Here is a 19,343-nt window from a genome sequence, read left to right as displayed (position 1 = left end):
AATGCAGACTCTATCCACTTGACTTCCAAGTTCTTGCCCAAATTCTAAAATTTCATCTTTCGTAATTGCATTTGTATTTCAATTAGCACAGGATCATGGGCAAATGAGGGTAAAACTCTTCCACCCAAAAAAATGAAAGCAGAAACATCCTGGAAATACAGATTCTGAAGGTTCATGAGAATGCAAGAGTTTCTATCACCCACATAATTAATAGGAGTCCATCCATACTTCTTCACCAAGCAGGAGAAGGTATGGATTCTCTCACCTCTATTTCTGGTTTACTGATGGCCACATTCCGTATTACACACTCTGAACTACAATGATATGCACAACCTTTCATTTGGTTACACATCCACACAGCTGTGGCAAGGCACACTGAGTGGAGGAATTTCAGGAAGAATTGCTACAGTGGAAGGGATGTTGAAGCCCTCGAATGGTTTGCTCAGTGACGTGTGGAGTCACCATCCCAGGAGGCGTCCAAGGAATTCCTGGACATGGCACTCAGTGCTCTGGTCCAAGTGACAAGGCGAGGATTGGTCAAAGGCTGGACTCGATGACCTTGGAAGTCCTGTCCAACCTAAATGATTCTGTTGCTCTGTGTGTGTTTATGCACAGTGTCCCCAAGGCTTTTGTCTGCTCTCATGGTTCTGGTCTGAGTTTGTTACTTTTCTTTCCCTCTCCCATTTGTTTATCAGATGGTCCATTACTTTCCAACACAATTATCTGTTTTCCACTTGGTATCCAATGCTTGCCATTTTTTTTGAGGATTTTGGGTGTCCAAACACAAATTCTCTAAGTCTGTACAGCTGCCAGCTGCAAAGATGCATAGGGAGTCTTCTTTCTCAGACTGCCATTGCCAAGACATTTACAAATAAATGGACTGAATTAATATCTCATGTGACTCTTTTGAAGAAAGAGATTTGGCCCAGTGTGTTTAATGAAAGCCATTTACCGAAAGGTGTACAGCCAATGTCCAGAAAAATTTTACCAAAGGCATTTATTTCAATATAACGCTCACAAAGTACTTCTCAGCTCTTCAAATTTATGGTTATTTTTTCCCCTGCTTTGGTTCTGTAACTTCCCTTCCTAAAGAAATTGGCAATCAAGTGTTTAACTACAACTAGTCTTAAAACTCCTGAGCTTCATCCTTGTCCTTTTCTTGCTCTTTTAAGTGATTCCACTTCTGGTTCCTTCTGGGCTTACCTGATCAGACACATTTCTCCCTTTTCCAACATAATTTTCAGCAGTTGTAAAGACTTCACCATCACAAAAACCTAATGCCAGTAACTTTCTACAGACAAATTTTTCCTCATCTTACAGATGAAATGTGAACAAAACCTGATCGAAATTCTGGGGTTCTGTTGAAGTACCAAGAACTGACAGGAGATGACAACAGTGCATTATTTTCTGCTTAAGATGTCACATCAAGTGACATGTCCATTATTCTTCCAAAAATACCTGGATCAACCAGAAAATGCTCAAAAATAAAGAGATACATAGAAAAACCCTCCAGTACCTGAAGGGAGCCCACGGGAAAGATGGAGAGAGACTCTTGACAAGGGCCTGGAGTAACAGGACAAGGGGGAATGGCTTCACACTGACAGAGAGCAGGGTTAGATTGGATATCAGGAAAAAATTGTTCCCTGTGAGGGTGCTGAGACACCCTGGCACAGGTTTCCCAGAGAAGCTGTGGCTGCCCCATCCCTGGAAGTGTTCCAGGCCAGGTTGGATGGGGCTCTGAGCAACCTGGGATTGTGGAAAATCTCCCTGCCCATGGCAGGGGGCTGGAATGAGATGATCTTTAAGGTCTCTTCTAACCCAAGCCATTCTGTGGTTCTATAAGTCTCTGAAAATATTTAGGAACTAACACTGTAAGAGCAAAGGCTTGTTCACCTTAAAAAAACCAAGGCTGACAGAAATATGATATTGTGTTGAATTATGTTGGAAAGAGAACGGAAGTAATCCCTCTTTTGATCTTTGAAAGATAAAGTAAGAAAAAAAAAAAGAGAGAAAAAATTAACATGTAGCAAGGAGATTTAAAAACCACTAGGAAAAGCTTGTTAGAAGTACAGATAGAGAAACATTAGAGTAGATTACCTAGGGAGGAATTGAAATCTCCACTGCAGGATTTATTTAAGAACAAATTAGACAAATATCTCTTCATAATGATTTAAGTAGAGTTGATTCTACAACACACAAGGGATGGCCCCTCAAGGTCCATTCCAGTCTTATTTTATGATTCTAAGTTCCTAATACTTCAACTTGTGCTGAGATTTGTCTGGCACTCCTTCGCTTGTCATAAACAAAGGATTCTTGCTGATCCCACAGTTCCTGTCCACAGACTTTTACCACTTCAGGCCTCTTCATCACAGGACCTCACAAACCTATAGATTCTTTCACTGCATTTTGCAAGTATTAGGCTAAACATGAGGATTTTATACTGTGAGTGGTGAACTTGAATCACAGAATAACCAGGCTGGAAGAGACCTCCAAGATCATCGAGTCCAACCCATGCCCTTACACCTCAACTAAACCATGGCACCAAGTGCCACAGACAATCTTTTTTTAATCACATCCAGGGATGGTGACTCCACCACCTCCCTGGGCAGATCATTCCAGTACCTGATCGTTCTTGCAGTAAAAAACTTTTTCCTAATATCCAACCTGTATTAACCCTGGTACAGCTCAAGGCTGTGTCCTCTGGTTCTGTCGGGTGTTGCCTGGAGAAAGAGACCAACACCCCCTGACTACAAACACCTCTCAGGGAGCTGTAGGGAGTGATAAGGTGCCCTCTGAGTCTCCTTTTCTCCAGGATGAACAGCCCCAGCTCCCTCAGCCATTTCTCACAGGGTTTGTGTTCCAAGCCCCTCACAGCCTCGTTGCCTCCTCTGGACACACTCCAGGTCTTCAAGGTCCTTCCTAAACTGAGGGGCCAGAACCAGACACAGCATTCGAGGTGTGACCTCACCAGTGCTGAGCACAGGGAAGAATGACCTCCCTGCTCCTGCTGGCCACACCATTCCTGATCCAGGCCATGGGCCATTGGCCTCTTGGCCACCAGGGCACAGTGCTGGCTCATGTTAAGTCGGCTGTCAACCAGTATCCCCAGGTCCCTTTCTGCCTGGGTACTGTGCAGCCACTCTGTCCCCAACCTGTAACGTTGCAGGGGGTTATTGTGGCCAAAATGCAGAACTTGGCACTTGGACTTATTAAACTTCACCCCATTGGACTCTGCCCATCCATCCAACCATTCCAGGTCTCATTAGAATGAACCAAAGGACAGAACTAAGAACAAAATTAGGGACATTGGTAAGTACCAATGAACAAGTACATCTCATTTTTAGTCAATTCAGTCATGGCTGGAGACCCCATGGCTCATTGAAAAGCTCTTTCTGAATAAACCCACACCATTAATTGTTTTGAAACAGCTCTGTTGGTGAGCACCTAGAGCTTGGGTTCATGTACCAAAGGCATCATAGATGTCACCCAGATCTGGATGCAAAAGTTGCTGTTGGTACTGTGACCTGTGGCTGCCATCATCACAAGGAATTCTTATTACACAGAATGAAGCAACACGACAAAGTATTTATTCAGCATCATTGTGTTACTGTACACTATAAAATCTTTGACTCTACAATATGGACATTCTTAGCAAAACATGATCTTACCTTATAATCCTTTCCAACATTCATTATTAACTTCAGAGTACTGAACCAGTAAGATATAGGTGAGGATTTCCTAAATAAATGTTGATACTCAAAGCTGTATCAGTTACAGTCCCTTATCTAAACACAGCTATGAACTGCATTGGGCTGGAGAGCACTCATGAGAAATCAATATATCTATGCTTATATAATATACATCTATAGAACAATTAACACAGTAAATCAGCCCAAGGAAAGGAGACTTACTTCTTCTTCTTCCAGTCCAGTCAGATCCCAGAAGTAACTCAATCTCATCTGCAAACGCTTCCATTGTTCAAGGAACATGGTAGCTTTAAAAGAAATTAACAGTTTTAAAAATGGTAAATCCAAAGCCTTGTGGCCAACATTTGTGTTACTTCTACGCTTCAACTGATATCTGAATCCTATTAGGCTAGACCCTTTAAAATTAAGCACTAAGAAACAGCCTCAGGCCCAATTTTAAAGAAAGAATTCAAGCAAAGCACAGGAACAATAATTACTGTCCTTCAAAAATAAAATACAGAAAGATGGAACATGGGTTGTCCAGAGTCACTGCTAAGTTCTTGTCAGGGAATATAACTGAGCCCATAACTGTGGATATCCATGGAAGACATCATCTCTCTTAATTCACCATGAAGCATTCTGAGGTAGGTTTACACTGCTACTGAAATAACTAGGATCCCCAGAAAGATATAGAAAAAGATATTTTGAAATATATTACAACAGTGTAGTTAAATGTTTTTGTCCTTCATAGACATGGTGATTTTGCCCTAAAGGACTGGCCCCTGGTTCAGCCTCTTGCTTCTCCTTTTTTTATTAATAAGAAGGAACAGATGTTTTACTGATGTCTCATATTTACAGTCTCCTCGCTCTCCTCTCATAATTGCTGTTTCCTCAGTATAGCCATTACCTAGTTGCTCATAATTTATGGACTTAGAGATTTATTAGAAACAGCACTGATAAATCTTTGGTTGTGGACACATATTTTCAGATGACAATATCAATACTAAACCAGTACAAGCCAACTAAAACCAGCAAAATTATACCAATAAAAGCTATACCTATAAACAACTGGTGGCACTGTTTACCATTTTCTTATGCTTCACCTCACTTTTTCAGTGGGTGAAAAGGGTATTGTGAAAATGATGTTAGATCACAGCAGTGTTTACATCACTTTGAACATCTTGTAGATAGCCCCACAAGCAGAGAAGAGTGGAGAATCAGATCAGCTTCCCTTGACTGCATCTACACTGTCAGATAGCACTGACGAAAGTGGGATCTCTGTGAAAACAACCTGGCTCTTACGAGTCATAATCTATCCCAACAGTTAGCCCCAAATATTTTATTCACAGGTATCATCCCACCATATAAGAAATAAATATCATTTAAAGAAAGGACTGGCAGCACACCAAAAGCAAATCCAGACATTAAGCAATTAAGTTGCTGTGTTTCTCCCTTACAGAAGGAAGAACATATAAAAGCTATATTTAGCATGGTTTGAAAACTCAAGGGTTTTTAGATATCCTAAATACAAAAACATTTGGTTATTTTATATGGTGGTATTACTCATTCCATTCTTTCCTGTTATACAAAAACTCAGTTCCACATTTAGCTCTATAAGAACATACTTGGCTTGATGCAGGAGCTGCTCTGAAATCAGCACGTCTGCAGTGACTTACACCAGCAGAAAAACTGAACTGACAGAGAGTGGGTTTGGATTGGATAATGAGAAGAAATTCTTCCCCATGAGGGTGGTGAGGCCCTGGCACAGGTTTCCCAGAGAAGCTGTGGCTGCCCCATCCCTGGAAGTGTCCAAGGCCAGGCTGGATGGGCTCTGAGCAACTTGGTCTGGTAGAAGGTGTCCCTGCCCATGACAGGGGAGTGGAATTTAATGAGCTTTTAGGTCCATTCCAACACAAACCATTCTGTGATTTTGTAAAATTTCTAATAAAAGCGTATGACACTGAAATTTGGCATCAGGACACTGGTGACATCAAGCCCAGTCAGCCAGGCATTACTGTGAATATGGACACTTGCAGCAGGAATCACAAAGACACTTCACAAGGAATCAGGATCAGCTACTAAAAGCATGATTCCTTTGGAAATACTAACCCTAGGAAGCCTTCTGTTTTCTAAAGAATGGGAGAAGACAAGCAAGACAAAAGAATTCCTGTTCCCAATACCCTCCTGAAGTAAAGTCAGCCCAGATCACCATAGTTTGCTCTTTTAAATATACAGCTGGAATAGGTGTGTGATGAGCTCTGCCATTCAAGAGATTAAGCCCTAGATATAACCAGCACAGCCTCTAATAGTAGTGCAGCAAAATTTGGTGTAATCTAATACTTAACAGGCAAGCTGGGCAGAGTTAGTAAAAGCTACATTATTTTGCTTTCCTGCTCTTTGTGTGTGCCGGCTGCATTTTCTTGAACTGACAAGCTCAGTTATCATGGTCCCAAGAACAGACTTTTCTAATCTGTGGGAAACATTTTTTGGAGAAGGGCTACAGATATGAAAGAATTTTGTTATTCTTACATACCTTCTTTTAAAGGCAGTGCGTATGGAACTTTTTGTCCTGTTCTGTTCCATAACAGATTCTACTAATTTGTCTTAGTGCAAGGATATATCAACATTTTCTTTTGCACATTGTATTGCTGATACCAAAACATAATTGTTCTGGATGAGGTTCAGTGGCAATTGTCATTTACGTGGATGCCAGTTTACTGTAAACTTTATCAGTCAAGAAAATGATACTGTATTTATCTTAAGCTTCACAGCAGCAGGTGACACTTAATGTGCCAGTCTACTCTGTAATCTGAAGTAGTAAAATAAATCATTCTGAGAGCTTATAAATTCATCAGCTTTTTTCTAATTCTCAGTCATAATTCTCACATATTCTCTAACATTTGCTCTAGGGCTTCCAGGAACTGGTAAATAAATGTTTCTTGCTTCCATGACGTGCTCTGTCTGCAAGTTCCTTAAAAACCTTCTGCTGTCCTCACCCAATGCCAAGCCACCAATCAGTCCATTCTAAAACAAGCTGTAAAATCTTAATAGGTTTGCAAAGAATAACACACTGGTTGCTGATGGATGGCTATAACACAAGAACATTTTGCTCCGTTTCATATTAAGGATAATAATTTCATTTTGGGAACAATAAATAGGGAAATAAAAAATCGTTTTGCAGTAGCAATAGCACATTTAGCTTTCACAATAACAAGCTCTAGAGTAATAGAGAGCATAACACCAGCAATAATTCATGCAAGCACAGTACACACACTTTTCAGGGCAGAGGTGAGGCCAGAAACAATAAGAGTATTGCTACAATGCATTCATTCATGTTTATGAAGTGTTTTGATATCCTCATGGAGACAGGGATATTTGCCATTAAAGAAAAGCAAGCTTATTTAAATGGGATATTCTAAAATATATTATAATTAAAATTATAATAGTCCCATTGCACTTGGAATCCCATAAAGTTTTGATAAAATTATGTGACTGAGTTGTCCCATGAGGAAGTGAGACTCTGCTTAAATTAAACCCTTTCAGCTGTCTGCACCGTACCAATTCTCAATTCTGGCCTCAAATGCAGAAGGTGTTAAAAGGGTTTGACATGTTGATGGAAAATTAAGAAAAATCAGCAAATACATGGCAAAGTTTAGAAGTGCCATTAATGGCACAATTTCCTCCATGGAGAAAATTACCTCAAGATGTGCCAGGGGAGGTTCAGGTTGGACATCAGGAAGAATTTCTTCCCATTGGCTCTGGAAGGGGCTGCCCAGGGAGGAGTCACCATCCCTGGAGATGTTTAATAGACAACTGAACATGGCATTCAGTGCTCTGGTTTAGCTGACAAGGAGGAGATCAGTCAAAGACTGGGACTTCATGATCTGGTAGATCTTTTCCAGACTTGATGACTCTGTGATTCTAAACATGGCAGGAGAGGAAGAAAGAACATTTTTTCTTCCCTGAACTACACAGCTCCATTTATTCCAGAGCTTGCTGTTGACAGTGATATTGCTTTCCTCAGCCTCAACAGACAACTCTCCCTGGCCTTTTGAGGACTGCCAGCTTCCAAAAGCCATAGGGATCACATTCAACCAAACAGCACTTCGTTATTCTGTGAAGAGTCCAAACATCAAATGGCACTGTTAGCTTGCAAAGCAATACTCACCCCAGAGAGCCATAAAGATGGAGAAGAAAACCGTGGCAGGGTTGTCAAACAAGTGACTCGCTCGAGCAGTAGCACAGGCAGAGCTGAGGTTCCAGTAATCACAGAACTTGTCACACAGGGGGCACATGGTGAAGGCATTGCGTTGGTCACACATCTCTTTGCTGGGACAGACAAGAGCACAGGTTCCTCTGAGTATTCCAGCTCAGCAGCTATGGATGTGCAGTAATGATATTGAGCAACACATCACAGCTATTACAAGCTCTCTGCAATGTATCTGGCCTGCACTTGCAGGCAACAGGAGCTGTGTGGTTCCTCAAGGTTCATTGCCATGGACAGTAATTTTTTTAATCCTCATAGGCACCTTACCAACAGGAAAATGATGCAACACTCAACCAGTCTGATCACTGTGTGGTATTAGTGAGTTAAGGAAGACAACATCAATGAAGACACTGAGGTTAACCATACTAAAAAATAAAAATTTAAACACAAAAATTTAGTTTGTATCTCTGCAGCCAGTTACATGATTTGATACAGATCAGATTCAAATCACTGAAACACTGAAGTGGTCACAAAGGAAATTCAGTGCTACTGTCAAAATACACATTTTTTTAATATGGTGGCACAAAAATATGAGAGAAAATATTTTCTTACAGATTTTAAGATCTTTACTGTAAGGCTGTTATTTTGATTTTTGGTCTTATTTGCTACATATGTATTCAGTTTCTAAAAATATTTGAAAAAAAAAACCATTATCGGTATCACTTTAACAGGCCAAATATTTCTTGTCAGGGCTGAGAATGCTTTCAGTATTTTCCATAAGGTTTGGATGTGAGAGCCTTTCATACCTGTGCAGTTTCACTTAGGTGAACTTAGGTGAGTAGTGCAAGTCTCAAATATCCATGCCAGGATCATGAGCTGAGAGCTACCACATTGTTTCAGTGATAGCTGGTATATGGTGATTATGACTGTTCCTATGTGGGCCATCCTGAAATAGGTTTTTCCTTACAACTTCAAATGAAAAACAAATATTCATAATAGAGCTATTCAAGCTCTCTTATGAATATGTTTGTATTATATAGGTTGAAAAGCGTGCAGCTGTTTCCAGCTCTCATGTTGTTGCAATAATTCTCTACTTCAAAAAGCAGCAGAGGGTGCTACAGATACATCTCTGTATGCTGCCATAAATCTCACTGGAACTTAAATCTTAGCACAAGTTTTCACCCTGACAAGCAGTAAGATTTATTCAGATCAAGCTAAGAAAGGAAACCCTGCCTCACATGAGGTGCTGTTCATCATTTACCTACCACTAACCTTGTCCTACTGCAGTGATTTTAAAAGTTGACAATTCAGGGACTCTAATGAGTGTGATCAGTATACAAGTACTGTCTTCAGCAGAAGTCAGACAGATAACATAGAGGAATTGATTTTTTTTTTTTTTCACTGAAAAGCAGATATTACCATCACAGCGTCACTTTGGCAGATTTTGTGCAGTATATTCCCCTCAGGATACACAGAACTCAACATTATTTTGTGTCTACAAGGGGAATACTGTGAAGACCAAACAGAATCACAGAATGGGTTGAGTTGGAAGTGATCTCAAAGATCAGTCACTTCAACCCCCAGCCATGGGCAGGGACATCTTCCACTGTCCCAGGTTGCTCCAAACCCCATCCAGCCTGGCCTTGGACACTTCCAAGGATGGGGCAGCCACAGCTTCTCTGGAAAACCTCTGCTGGGTGTCTCAGCACCCTCCCAGGGAACAATTTCTTTCCAATATACAATCTAACCCTGCTCTCTGTCAGTGTGAAGCCATTGCCCCTTGTCCTGTCACTCCAGGCCCTTGTCAAGAGTCTCTCTCCACCTTTCCTGTGGGCTCCCTTCCGGCACTGGAAGGCCACAGTGAGGTCACCCCAAAGCCTTCTCTTCTCCAGGCTGAACAATCCCAATTCCCTCAGCCTTTCCTCCCAGCAGAGCTGCTCCATCCCTCTGATCCTTGGGTGTCCCTGCTCTGGGCTGGCTCCAGCAGCTCCCTGTCCTTCCTGTGCTGGGATCCCAGAGCTGGAGGAGCTCTGCAGGTGGGGTCTCAGCAGAGAGGGGCAGAGGGGCACAATCATATCCCTTGATCTGCTGGCATTTGCTAAATTTTGTAACTATTGCTCATCTTACTTGCACAAATGGTACAGTTTTTTAAAATGAGAATAAAGTGTTCCAAGAGTCATAGACAGTGTTTGCATTCATTTCAGTGAGCTTTACATAATGACTTTTTGAATGAGCAGTGAGCTATGTGCACTCATAAAAAGAAAATTAATATCTTAGAAAATGAACTCAATACAGTGGACTCACTACACATTCGTGTTTCAGGAGGTAAGATGCTGACCAGACAAATAAATGTGTGCCCTTGAAATGCCTGTTCAATGCCTCTGTGCTTATAATGCTTGCAGGGTTGATAATGATACATCACTGCTTTTCAGACAAGCTATAACCAGTTATTCTCTCTACAGATTAATAAGAAAAAGCACAGTCTTATAATTTTAAAGTAACAAATCATGGATCACAGATAAACTTACCTAGGAATGTCACTTTCAATGGTTATACATCCATACAGAAATACAATAATCCCAACTACTGAAGATGGAATGAGGAATTCTGTGTATAAACCCAGCCATGCAAAATAAAGTCCTATCTTTTCTCCAAAATACTTCCTGAAAAAGAGACAAAAATAAGAAAAAGCACATGCCAAGGTTATCACTTTCAAATGTGTTTTACAGCTACTAAACAGTCACAGACAGTTAAAATACAAATTGTGAAGGACATGAATGAAAGCCCTGAGGATCTTGAAGACAACAGGAACAAATGAAGGGAAGTATTTTGGCATTTGGAAGTTTGGGCTTCTCTGTTCTGAGAAATTAAAGACAGTCCTGGATCATTCTCCTGAGCTGAAATTAAGCAGTATCATTGCAATACATAATATGTGTTCAGAGAAGACTGTGGTCTTTGCATCTCTTAAAAGAAATCAGTGAAATAGGAGGAAACATTGGAAAATATTTGGCTCCTCAGAGAGCACATTAATTTTTGACTCTGTAGTACTCCTGGATTCAGTTAGTGAGAGTCATAGAAATTACATCTATGGGACCATACTGACAACATCCTCTAATATCTTAAAAGATGAGTAATCTGGAACTGCTGCTAAAGGAGGAAAGTTTACTTGTGCACTTATCACTGGCTTTTCAGAAAGAATACTTTTGTCAGGTTAACAGACCCTGGACAGCTGGTTAGAAAAAACAGTGTCTGCTCTGAGGAACAGCCCACTGCAGATGTTGATAAATAAGTGGTGAACTCAGCCCAGCATCTTCATGAATCACACTACAAGGAGTAAACTATGCATGGATGAACCTCGCTGATCATTCCAAAGTACAGTTAGGAGTGATTACAAATATTGCAAAACCCAAAGTGCTTCATAGAACTCAAGAATCCCCACAATTTAGATAAAAACCAACAAGGTTAAAAACATTTCCCAAGCCAGAGAGGAAGATGGAGCAGTGTCAGACAGAAAGTAGCTACACAGAGAGCACTCAGGGCATGACATGGAGTGTGAGTCAGTGAGACATTTACACTTTGATAGCAGCAAAAATTAAAATAAACTCATGATATCATGTTGAAAGACAAGACTTGGTCCTCATAAAGGTTGAGCATGATCCCAGTTTGAGATTTATTTTGATCCCATTTACTCTAGGAAAGTTTTATCTAAATTAAGCACCCCAGATTTAAATAATTCCTACAGAAAATTATGAAATGAGAGTTTTGGAGGCCCAAACTTAAATTTTCTACTCCAGAAGTTAGGTCTAAGGGCCAGACTTCTCATGCCACAGGAGAGACAGGGCAGGAGTGCAACCATGGCAGACAGCCAAGGGACAAGATGAGCCTCCACAGTCACTTCCAGCTCACATGAAATGCATAAGGGAAGCAACAGTGAGGGATTTTTATTACTACAGATCCTGTTGTTGTTCTCACACCATCACAGCTGCAGCTAACTCCACAGTTCCAGGCTCTCCCATGGAAAATTGGCAGTACAATCCTGCCCATTTCAGTTTTGCCTTCCATGAATGCCTCTATTTTCTCATGTCTAACCAAACTAGCTTATACTTGAGAAAGGATGAATGCAACCCTAAAGGGGAAAACAAAAAAAAAAAAAAAAGCATTTTGAGGTGATACACAGACATTCTCTTCAGTATGAGGGGATGCCAGTCAGAAGATGGGAAATTTCAGGAATCTTCTAGGAAAAGAGTACCACTCTTACACCTGACATTGCAAGGTACCCTAAGCCACAAACTGTGTGCAGTATCAAACAGCACAAGTTAAATCATCACAGTGAGACTTGAATGGCAATAACTTCAGATTTGAAGTACCTTGGGACAATGGATTTGGAGAGAACATGAGGAAATATAGAATTATATGACATAGCACATTTTAAGAAATAATAAATATAAATATTTGTGTTGCAAATACAAGCCATATACTGTGGGATTAGCCTCTGACCTGGCACATGCCAGGTAATTTTGGAGGTAATTATAAGAAGAACATTATTTTCTTTATTTTCACTTTTGAAAATAAATATATATATATATATATTTATAGGCCCATTTTTTAATATACTATGTTGTTAATGAAGTTTACTTAATACTCACGTTTTAATAACTGTTTTTAATATGAAGTGAGAAAAGAAATACTTGATTGAACTATAGAACTAACCAGAAAGCCTACAGCTTTTCCTCAAGCCTCCTGTGTGAGTCAACAAACAGCAGCTATGATGTTGGAACAGCACAGGATAGAGGGAAACTCCATTTGCTCCCAAGTTTCCTTCTGACTGGGGAGTCACAAACTTAAATTTGACACTAAAGCAGGAAAAGGAGGACCAGAGGGACATTATTCTGATTATGTCTTCTTACTGCTTCCTTGTTTGTAGAGATGGGCAATAGGCACAGCTAGTACAGTGTTTGAAACAGGTCACAGCAGGCACAAAAAAAAAATGTCCACAATCTAAGCTGTTCAAAACTATCTGTTCCTTTTACAAAGGGCCACAAATTAGCACAGAAAGAGATTAAATGCCAACAGCACTAAAGAGTAGCTGATCAGGGTCAGGGAAATTGAAGTTTATGGCTCAAAAGGCTTCCCTCAAATTTTTAAGCCTTCCAGTGATTGTGATCTGTAACCTATAAACTGAAGGGTTGCTATTTGTATCCATGCCAAAAGAAAGTGAGAAGAGTTCAACAATGTCCTGGCAGTATAGAAAAGTACCAGTTGCCAGGAAGGAAACTGCACTGTGTTTCGTGGCTTAACTGTTTTGAAAAAGGAAAATAAGTAAGATGCTATGCCCAAGTTCAGTCTTCATGCCAGAAAGTGAAATAATCTAAGGAGAAGCAATGACAGAGCTTGGAAACATAACAAATATAGGTATGAGTTTATCAAGTCAGAAGAACACAAGAAATAGACATGTCCTTTCTTTGACACATCCCAAGAACTCTTCTCTGGTTCCTCTGAAGAGGAGTCAAGGCTCTGTGAACACCTGTGACCCTCTGTACCAACATCAACTGCAGCTGCTGCTGGATTCAGTAGTGAATGAACAGAGGGGGAAAAAATGTGTGCTTCAAGGGTAGAGGAAGATGTAAGTCAAGGAAAAGTATTTTTACAAGTTTTTTTATATATTTACACCAAGAACTTGGCATGTTCTCTCATTTACATTGGGATAAAACCAGTCTGACTTTATTATCTTACAGGAATTATCCATGATTTATGCATGGCAAAAGAGAAGAGTTGAGACCAGAGCCTTGCCCTACCTCAGCAGCTAATTAACATCTGCTTTACATATATCCAGGCAAAGCACAGGATTAATCTTTTCCAAAGTGTGCTGCTCATGGATACTGCAGAATGTCACATAAAAAAAGTGTCCCCCTGGCATTGTATGAGCTTTATTTCTGCATTAGGGAAATGTCCCTTTGTATGCACATATTCCATGGTGGAAGGGGTTATTCCCAAACTAAAGGGCAAATTAATTTGATAAATTTGATAAGATTCTTTGATAAAGAATGTGTACTGCTCCTGTTAGGAGCAGCACCCAAGGCTTTTGTTCTGTATGTTGATACATCATAAGGTGAAATTTTGTGCCTTTCATTTTGGAAGACTTTATAAAGGCTGGTGAAATAGCCAACTACCAAATACTGAGTTCTCTTGAACAAGAATCATGTCTTTAAGGAAAGATTTGGCCAAATTACCCATAACGCCTGAACAAGAGCTGCTTTTCCAGCAGATTATCAGAAACAGCATTACAAAACTCCCAACAGCAGCAGCAACAACCACCTGTAGAAAGTGTTCTAGAAAGTAACTCCCTCCCAGAATTAGAAGTGTTGAGAAGGCCAGAGCAGAAATGTTGGCTAGGTTCCCTCAGCTTCACCCATATAACACTTAAACCAGACATCTGCAATGCACTTTGGTCTGTCTGGTTGCAAAACCAACATCAAAAAGAACAACTGATTATTAAACCCTGCTTGCACGTTGGTCACAGTGCTCCCCTGCCAAGTTGTGCAATTTATAAATAGACTAAGGTTTGGGAAAGCCGGGAGAAAGAGAGAGGAAAAAAGCCCTTCAGTTTTGACTCTGTGAAAACAAGTGTGGGTACCTGGAATGTGAATGAAGCATGTGGTGCGTGACACACGCTGGAAAGAACTCTGGAGACGCTCAGGAACAAAGCTAAAAATCGAGGAAAAGGCGCTTGTGGACACTGAGTCACCAAACTGGGAAATCTGTGCAGAACTCTTCAGTTTTTGTATTTCTGTAGCCCACTCTAGCTCAGCTGTCACTTCACGTTTCCATTTCGTTCCACCACCCCTTCATTGGAGGAGTCGTTTAGACACAATAGTTTCTCTTCAAAACGAATCTGATTTACAGCTGCCTCTTGGGTAGGTTTCCCCTACAGATGATCAACCAAGTCACACGTATTACTAATTAAAAAAAATAAACTTATTTGCACAGTTTGGGGGTGAAGTTCTAGAGTTTCTGCCACTGGAGAAAAGGACAAGCACTTTACTTTCATGTCAGAACATCTTTACTGCCAGGGCTAGTTTAAATTTTTTTTCCCCATCTAGATGCACATTCCTTCTCTCACCCACAGCAACATTCCTCACAATTTATTGTGAGGAACACAATTTATTCTTTCAGGGCTTTTGCAACCAGAAGAAAACCTACCATTATGCTGCAGGTAGAACTGTGACTACCTTTAGAAAGTGAGAAGTAGTTTCCACCATATGGTAAGTTCAGAACACAGATAATTCCTTTGGTTCTGAGATAATAGTTCCCAACATTGGGATTTTCTTTCTCAATACTGCAGAATTCTTTCACAATGACTGCTAGAGTACAGGGAAAGCCCCAGTCACTACAAGACAATCAGGAGCATTGCTGAACACCCCAAGATTTCACTCCAGGTAGAGCTGCCTATGTCCAAATTTTTCTGGATTTGCCATTCTTTCTTCGCTTGAAAATTTTCTCAGGGCAAGATTCTAGCATTTATTACAACCATCTGGGACACCTGGGTGGAATTACTGCTCAGCAGCAGCACTGAGGCTGCTGTGCATCCAGAGATCTTGGAGATTTCCACCATGGTTGTGCCTGACAGCACATATTCCATCCAGGCAGTCTCAAGAAGGAACATATCAGTGCTAAATCCAGATACACAGAGAGTGCACCAAATGGAGCAATATGGAAGCCAAGAAAAGATCCTGGCAGAGGACAATCCCCCTTGGAAGAACATGCCAAGAGACTGAAAAACTTTTTTTATTAAAATTTTAAGACGAGGCAATAATAACAACTACAGAACCTCACATAAATGGCAATGCATCTGAGTTGGAGGTAGGAAAGAAAATGTCCTTTAGAAAGGTCAGCTGGTTCTGTATACTGAGAAAGAAAGGAGACTTTGTCCAAGGTAAAACCACTTTTTTTTTCCCTGTACTGTAAAAATCAAGAATGTCCAGCAGAGAGTGGTTAAAAGTGTGGTTTTGAAAAAAGTTTAGAGCCCGACCCTTTTCCCCTGAGAACAGAATAAAGAAACGTGCCACCAGAGCCATTTAATCAAGCCCTTTTCACTAAAGTTTTTGTTTGAAAATGTAACCTAACAAATACTTGCTGTGTCCTCCAATGGTACTTAAGTTTGGAGCCAAACTAACCTAAATTACAGATATATTTCTCTTTCAAGGCACTGTGAAATTTTAGTTGTGATTCCTTATAGGAGAAAAAAATCCACTGACAAAATATTGCAACTCCATGGAGAACAGAAATTGAGAATTTTACTTAGAGGTAGAGCTATGTTTTTCTCTAGTTTTGTTTTTTTTTTTCTCTTAATACAAATTACTCTTCAGCAGAGTAACAGGGAGAAGCTAATGTGTGTGGAGGAAGGGGATATTCAAGTTCTCAAATTCTAGTTGATTAAAAAACCCAGGAGAAATATTGTTAATAATAATAATTTATGATAATAATATTTAATAACAGTAGTCAGGATTTGTGTATTAAATAAAATTTGAAATAGCAAAAGGCCAAACTTTATCCTGCAAAGAAATAAAACTAGGACAAGACACTCCCTGAACCTCACGGATTCATGAACCTTATGCTTCCATTCCAAGAAATTGTCAGAATACAGCTGGAAGTACATAGCTTGTGGTGATAGATTATAAACTGAAAAAAAAAAAAGCGCCTTTGTTTACTGACTGCAGAAGGAAGAACAATAAAAGCATAATAAGTAGACATGTAATGTGACTGAGACAGAAATTAAGGCTGACAACTGCCAAATGGATAAGCAAACAACACAATGCTGGGTCGTCAGAAGCACTGTAATTACATTCTCCTCTCTATTCTGGGACAGTACAAAACCTCAGAACAGGTTTGAAAGGATGAAGTGCCTGATTACATTATTCTGTTGATGTTTCCTGTCATGTGCTTAGTATAAAAAAGTTCTGAATGTCCCTGAGCCTGCGGAAGCCACAGCACACCTTGCTTAGGGAAGGCATTTTCAGCAGGAGTGTTCTGCCTGTCACATCGAAGAATTCATTCATAAGACAACCCATGGACACTCTGCCTCTCCTCACCTTTCTTTAAGTTATTCTCTCTTTATTTAGCATTTTTTTAAAATGCCAGTAAACTTCCCAATCGGGAAAACTAAAAATCCATGGCTACCTGAGGCTAATTCAAAGCTAAGGGAAGTCAATCAGAGCTTATATATATTCTATATAATAATAATAATATAATATGTTCTCTATAATAAATAAATACAAGTAAGGAGTAAGCTATTTAATATGAATCAGCCTTTCTTTTGGACTTTCTTTTAGGAAAGGAAGTTACTTTGTCTTTTTTTTAAATTTTTTTAATACCTATTACAACTTTCTTTTCTGCCTTCTTGTAGTTGAACAAATGTGAGGTCATTTATATCTCATCACTTCCCTAATCTCCAGTTTCCACAAGATAATTTGCATGATTTTATTCATCTCATTTAACAAGAGTTTGAACCTCAAATACTGGCATCTTTTCCTAAATATCTTTCATTTATAATAACTAATATTTCATGAGAGATTTCTTGCTTTTCAAATTAATATAGCTAACCCTTACTGCAGAGCCTGAATTCATTTCATGTATTTATTTTAGTAAGTAGGTCCTTGTTAGTGCTTGCACAGTGTTCCTGCTGTCAGATAGACACCATCTGGTGGCTAATAAACAGATGTATCATTTCCAATTAAAAGCAAGTATAAAAAATTTTCTTTTAGCCACCTTAGTAGAAGGGGATTGGGTCAGGGAATACTGAAGTAAACTGGACATCCATAAATTCACAGCCCTGATGGGATGCATCCACGAGGGCTAAGGGAGCTGGTAGATGTCATTACAAGGCAGCTCTTGATAATCTTTCATTTATGGTGGAAACTGGGAGAAGTGCTCAAAAGCTGGAGGAGAACAAATGTCACCCCCATTTTCAAGAAGGGCAAGAAGAAGGACCTATGGAACTACAGGCTAAATCTACCTTACTCTCATTTGTGTCCATCATCTTTTGTCACAAGAAAGAGTTCAGAAGAGCCTGGCTCCATCCTTTTCTTACCCCTTGCTCAATATGGCATAAGAATCTCAATTTTTCTGCTCTCTCTACTGACTGTGGAAGTTCATAGATTTGCCATATTGAAAGCTTCCCTTAAGCTTGTGTTTTCTGGGCATAATTTTTATGTGGTGCCCAGTTATTGATCTCTTCCCTTGTGATCCTAGTTTTGTCCAATGTTAGAGACAAGCTACTGGATCAGAAAAAGCCATTGCCTGTCCTAATATAACTTATGGGCAGAGAGGAACCATATACAAAAACATCTTAGTATGGGGAAATACCTTTAAACCAGAAATGGGCTGGTCTCGACCTTTGGTAGGCACTCAGGAGCCAGAAAAGAACTTTCTCTCAGCCCAGGAAGCCACAGCCAGAACCTCCTACAGAGATTAAGAAATTAAGAGAAGTTCTACAAGAAAGATAAGCAGACCTGTGGCCACCCAAATTCAGCAGCTGTTTTCTACTCCCTGCAGTTCTCAGCTACATACACCTCTAGATGCCTAAAATATTCAAATGTAGGTAAATATTTAAACATGCACAACTTCTGTTTCCAAATGTGGCCTCTCACCTCTTTCTTTCTTTTTTTTTTCTCTAGTTTGAAAGAACAACTTCTATTTCCTATCAAAATAAGCTGATGTCACCTCCAAAGACACATTTGGATGGGACCTGTCAGTCATGTCCATTCAAAAATATAAGTTTCTGGCTGTGAAATTTAGGCATCATTCAGGCACTATGGAACTCAGCCTGAGACAGTTCTTAACACAAAGAAAACTCAATTCTAGCTGCCTACAAAACTCCACAGTCCAAGCGGGAGACCCCACGAAGCTGTGCTACAACCTCAGTCATCAGAGACTTGACTTTGCACAAGTCCTAATGTGATATACATGTCTTCTCCTGGATCTAGCTTTTGAAAATCCCACAGCAGGAGGGAAGAATCCGGCTGGTAATGAGGATCCTAGTGCTCAGACAGTAATCTGAAGCCTGGGAATTATGTTTATCAGAAAGCAGGGATCTGCTTTTCCTCACCGCTACAATCCAAGCCTACTGGTTTAAAATTCCATCTCTCATACAAGCAACAATAAATAAGACCGAGCCCCTGCCAAAAGAGACAGAGAGAAGCACTTCCTACAGGACTGGCAAAGTCTGTGAAATGCAGAGCTGAAAGTAAATCATCTCACTCCAGTCACAGGCCTGCATCCAGCAGAATAATTCAACACAAATTCCTTGGTGATTTATGCACCACGAGCAAAACCCCTCTGCTTTGCAATAAACAATGGCTGGAGCACTTGGGTATGGCCTGTGATGAGAAGTTCCAGTGAGGGGAGGGAAAACTCCCTACTACTCAGCTCAAAAGTGCTGCCCTAGCATCAAA

General features: G+C 40.1%; 1 protein-coding gene across 1 annotated transcript in view; it reads right to left on the bottom strand.

The window, feature by feature from the left end:
- The window catches only part of ANO2 (anoctamin 2), a 144,093-nt gene that overhangs the window by 76,382 nt on the left and 48,368 nt on the right, over window positions 1-19,343 (bottom strand). Inside the window, exons 11-13 of the mRNA XM_062490909.1 lie at window positions 10,422-10,556; window positions 7,855-8,015; window positions 3,912-3,994 (exon numbers count right to left, since the gene is read on the bottom strand). Of these exons, the coding sequence (XP_062346893.1) occupies window positions 3,912-3,994; window positions 7,855-8,015; window positions 10,422-10,556 (379 nt within the window). The remainder of the gene's footprint in view (window positions 1-3,911; window positions 3,995-7,854; window positions 8,016-10,421; window positions 10,557-19,343) is intronic.

Source organism: Cinclus cinclus, chromosome 4, assembly GCF_963662255.1.
Source record: "Cinclus cinclus chromosome 4, bCinCin1.1, whole genome shotgun sequence".
NCBI lineage: Eukaryota > Metazoa > Chordata > Aves > Passeriformes > Cinclidae > Cinclus > Cinclus cinclus.
This window is presented reverse-complemented; position numbering and strand designations above follow the sequence as displayed.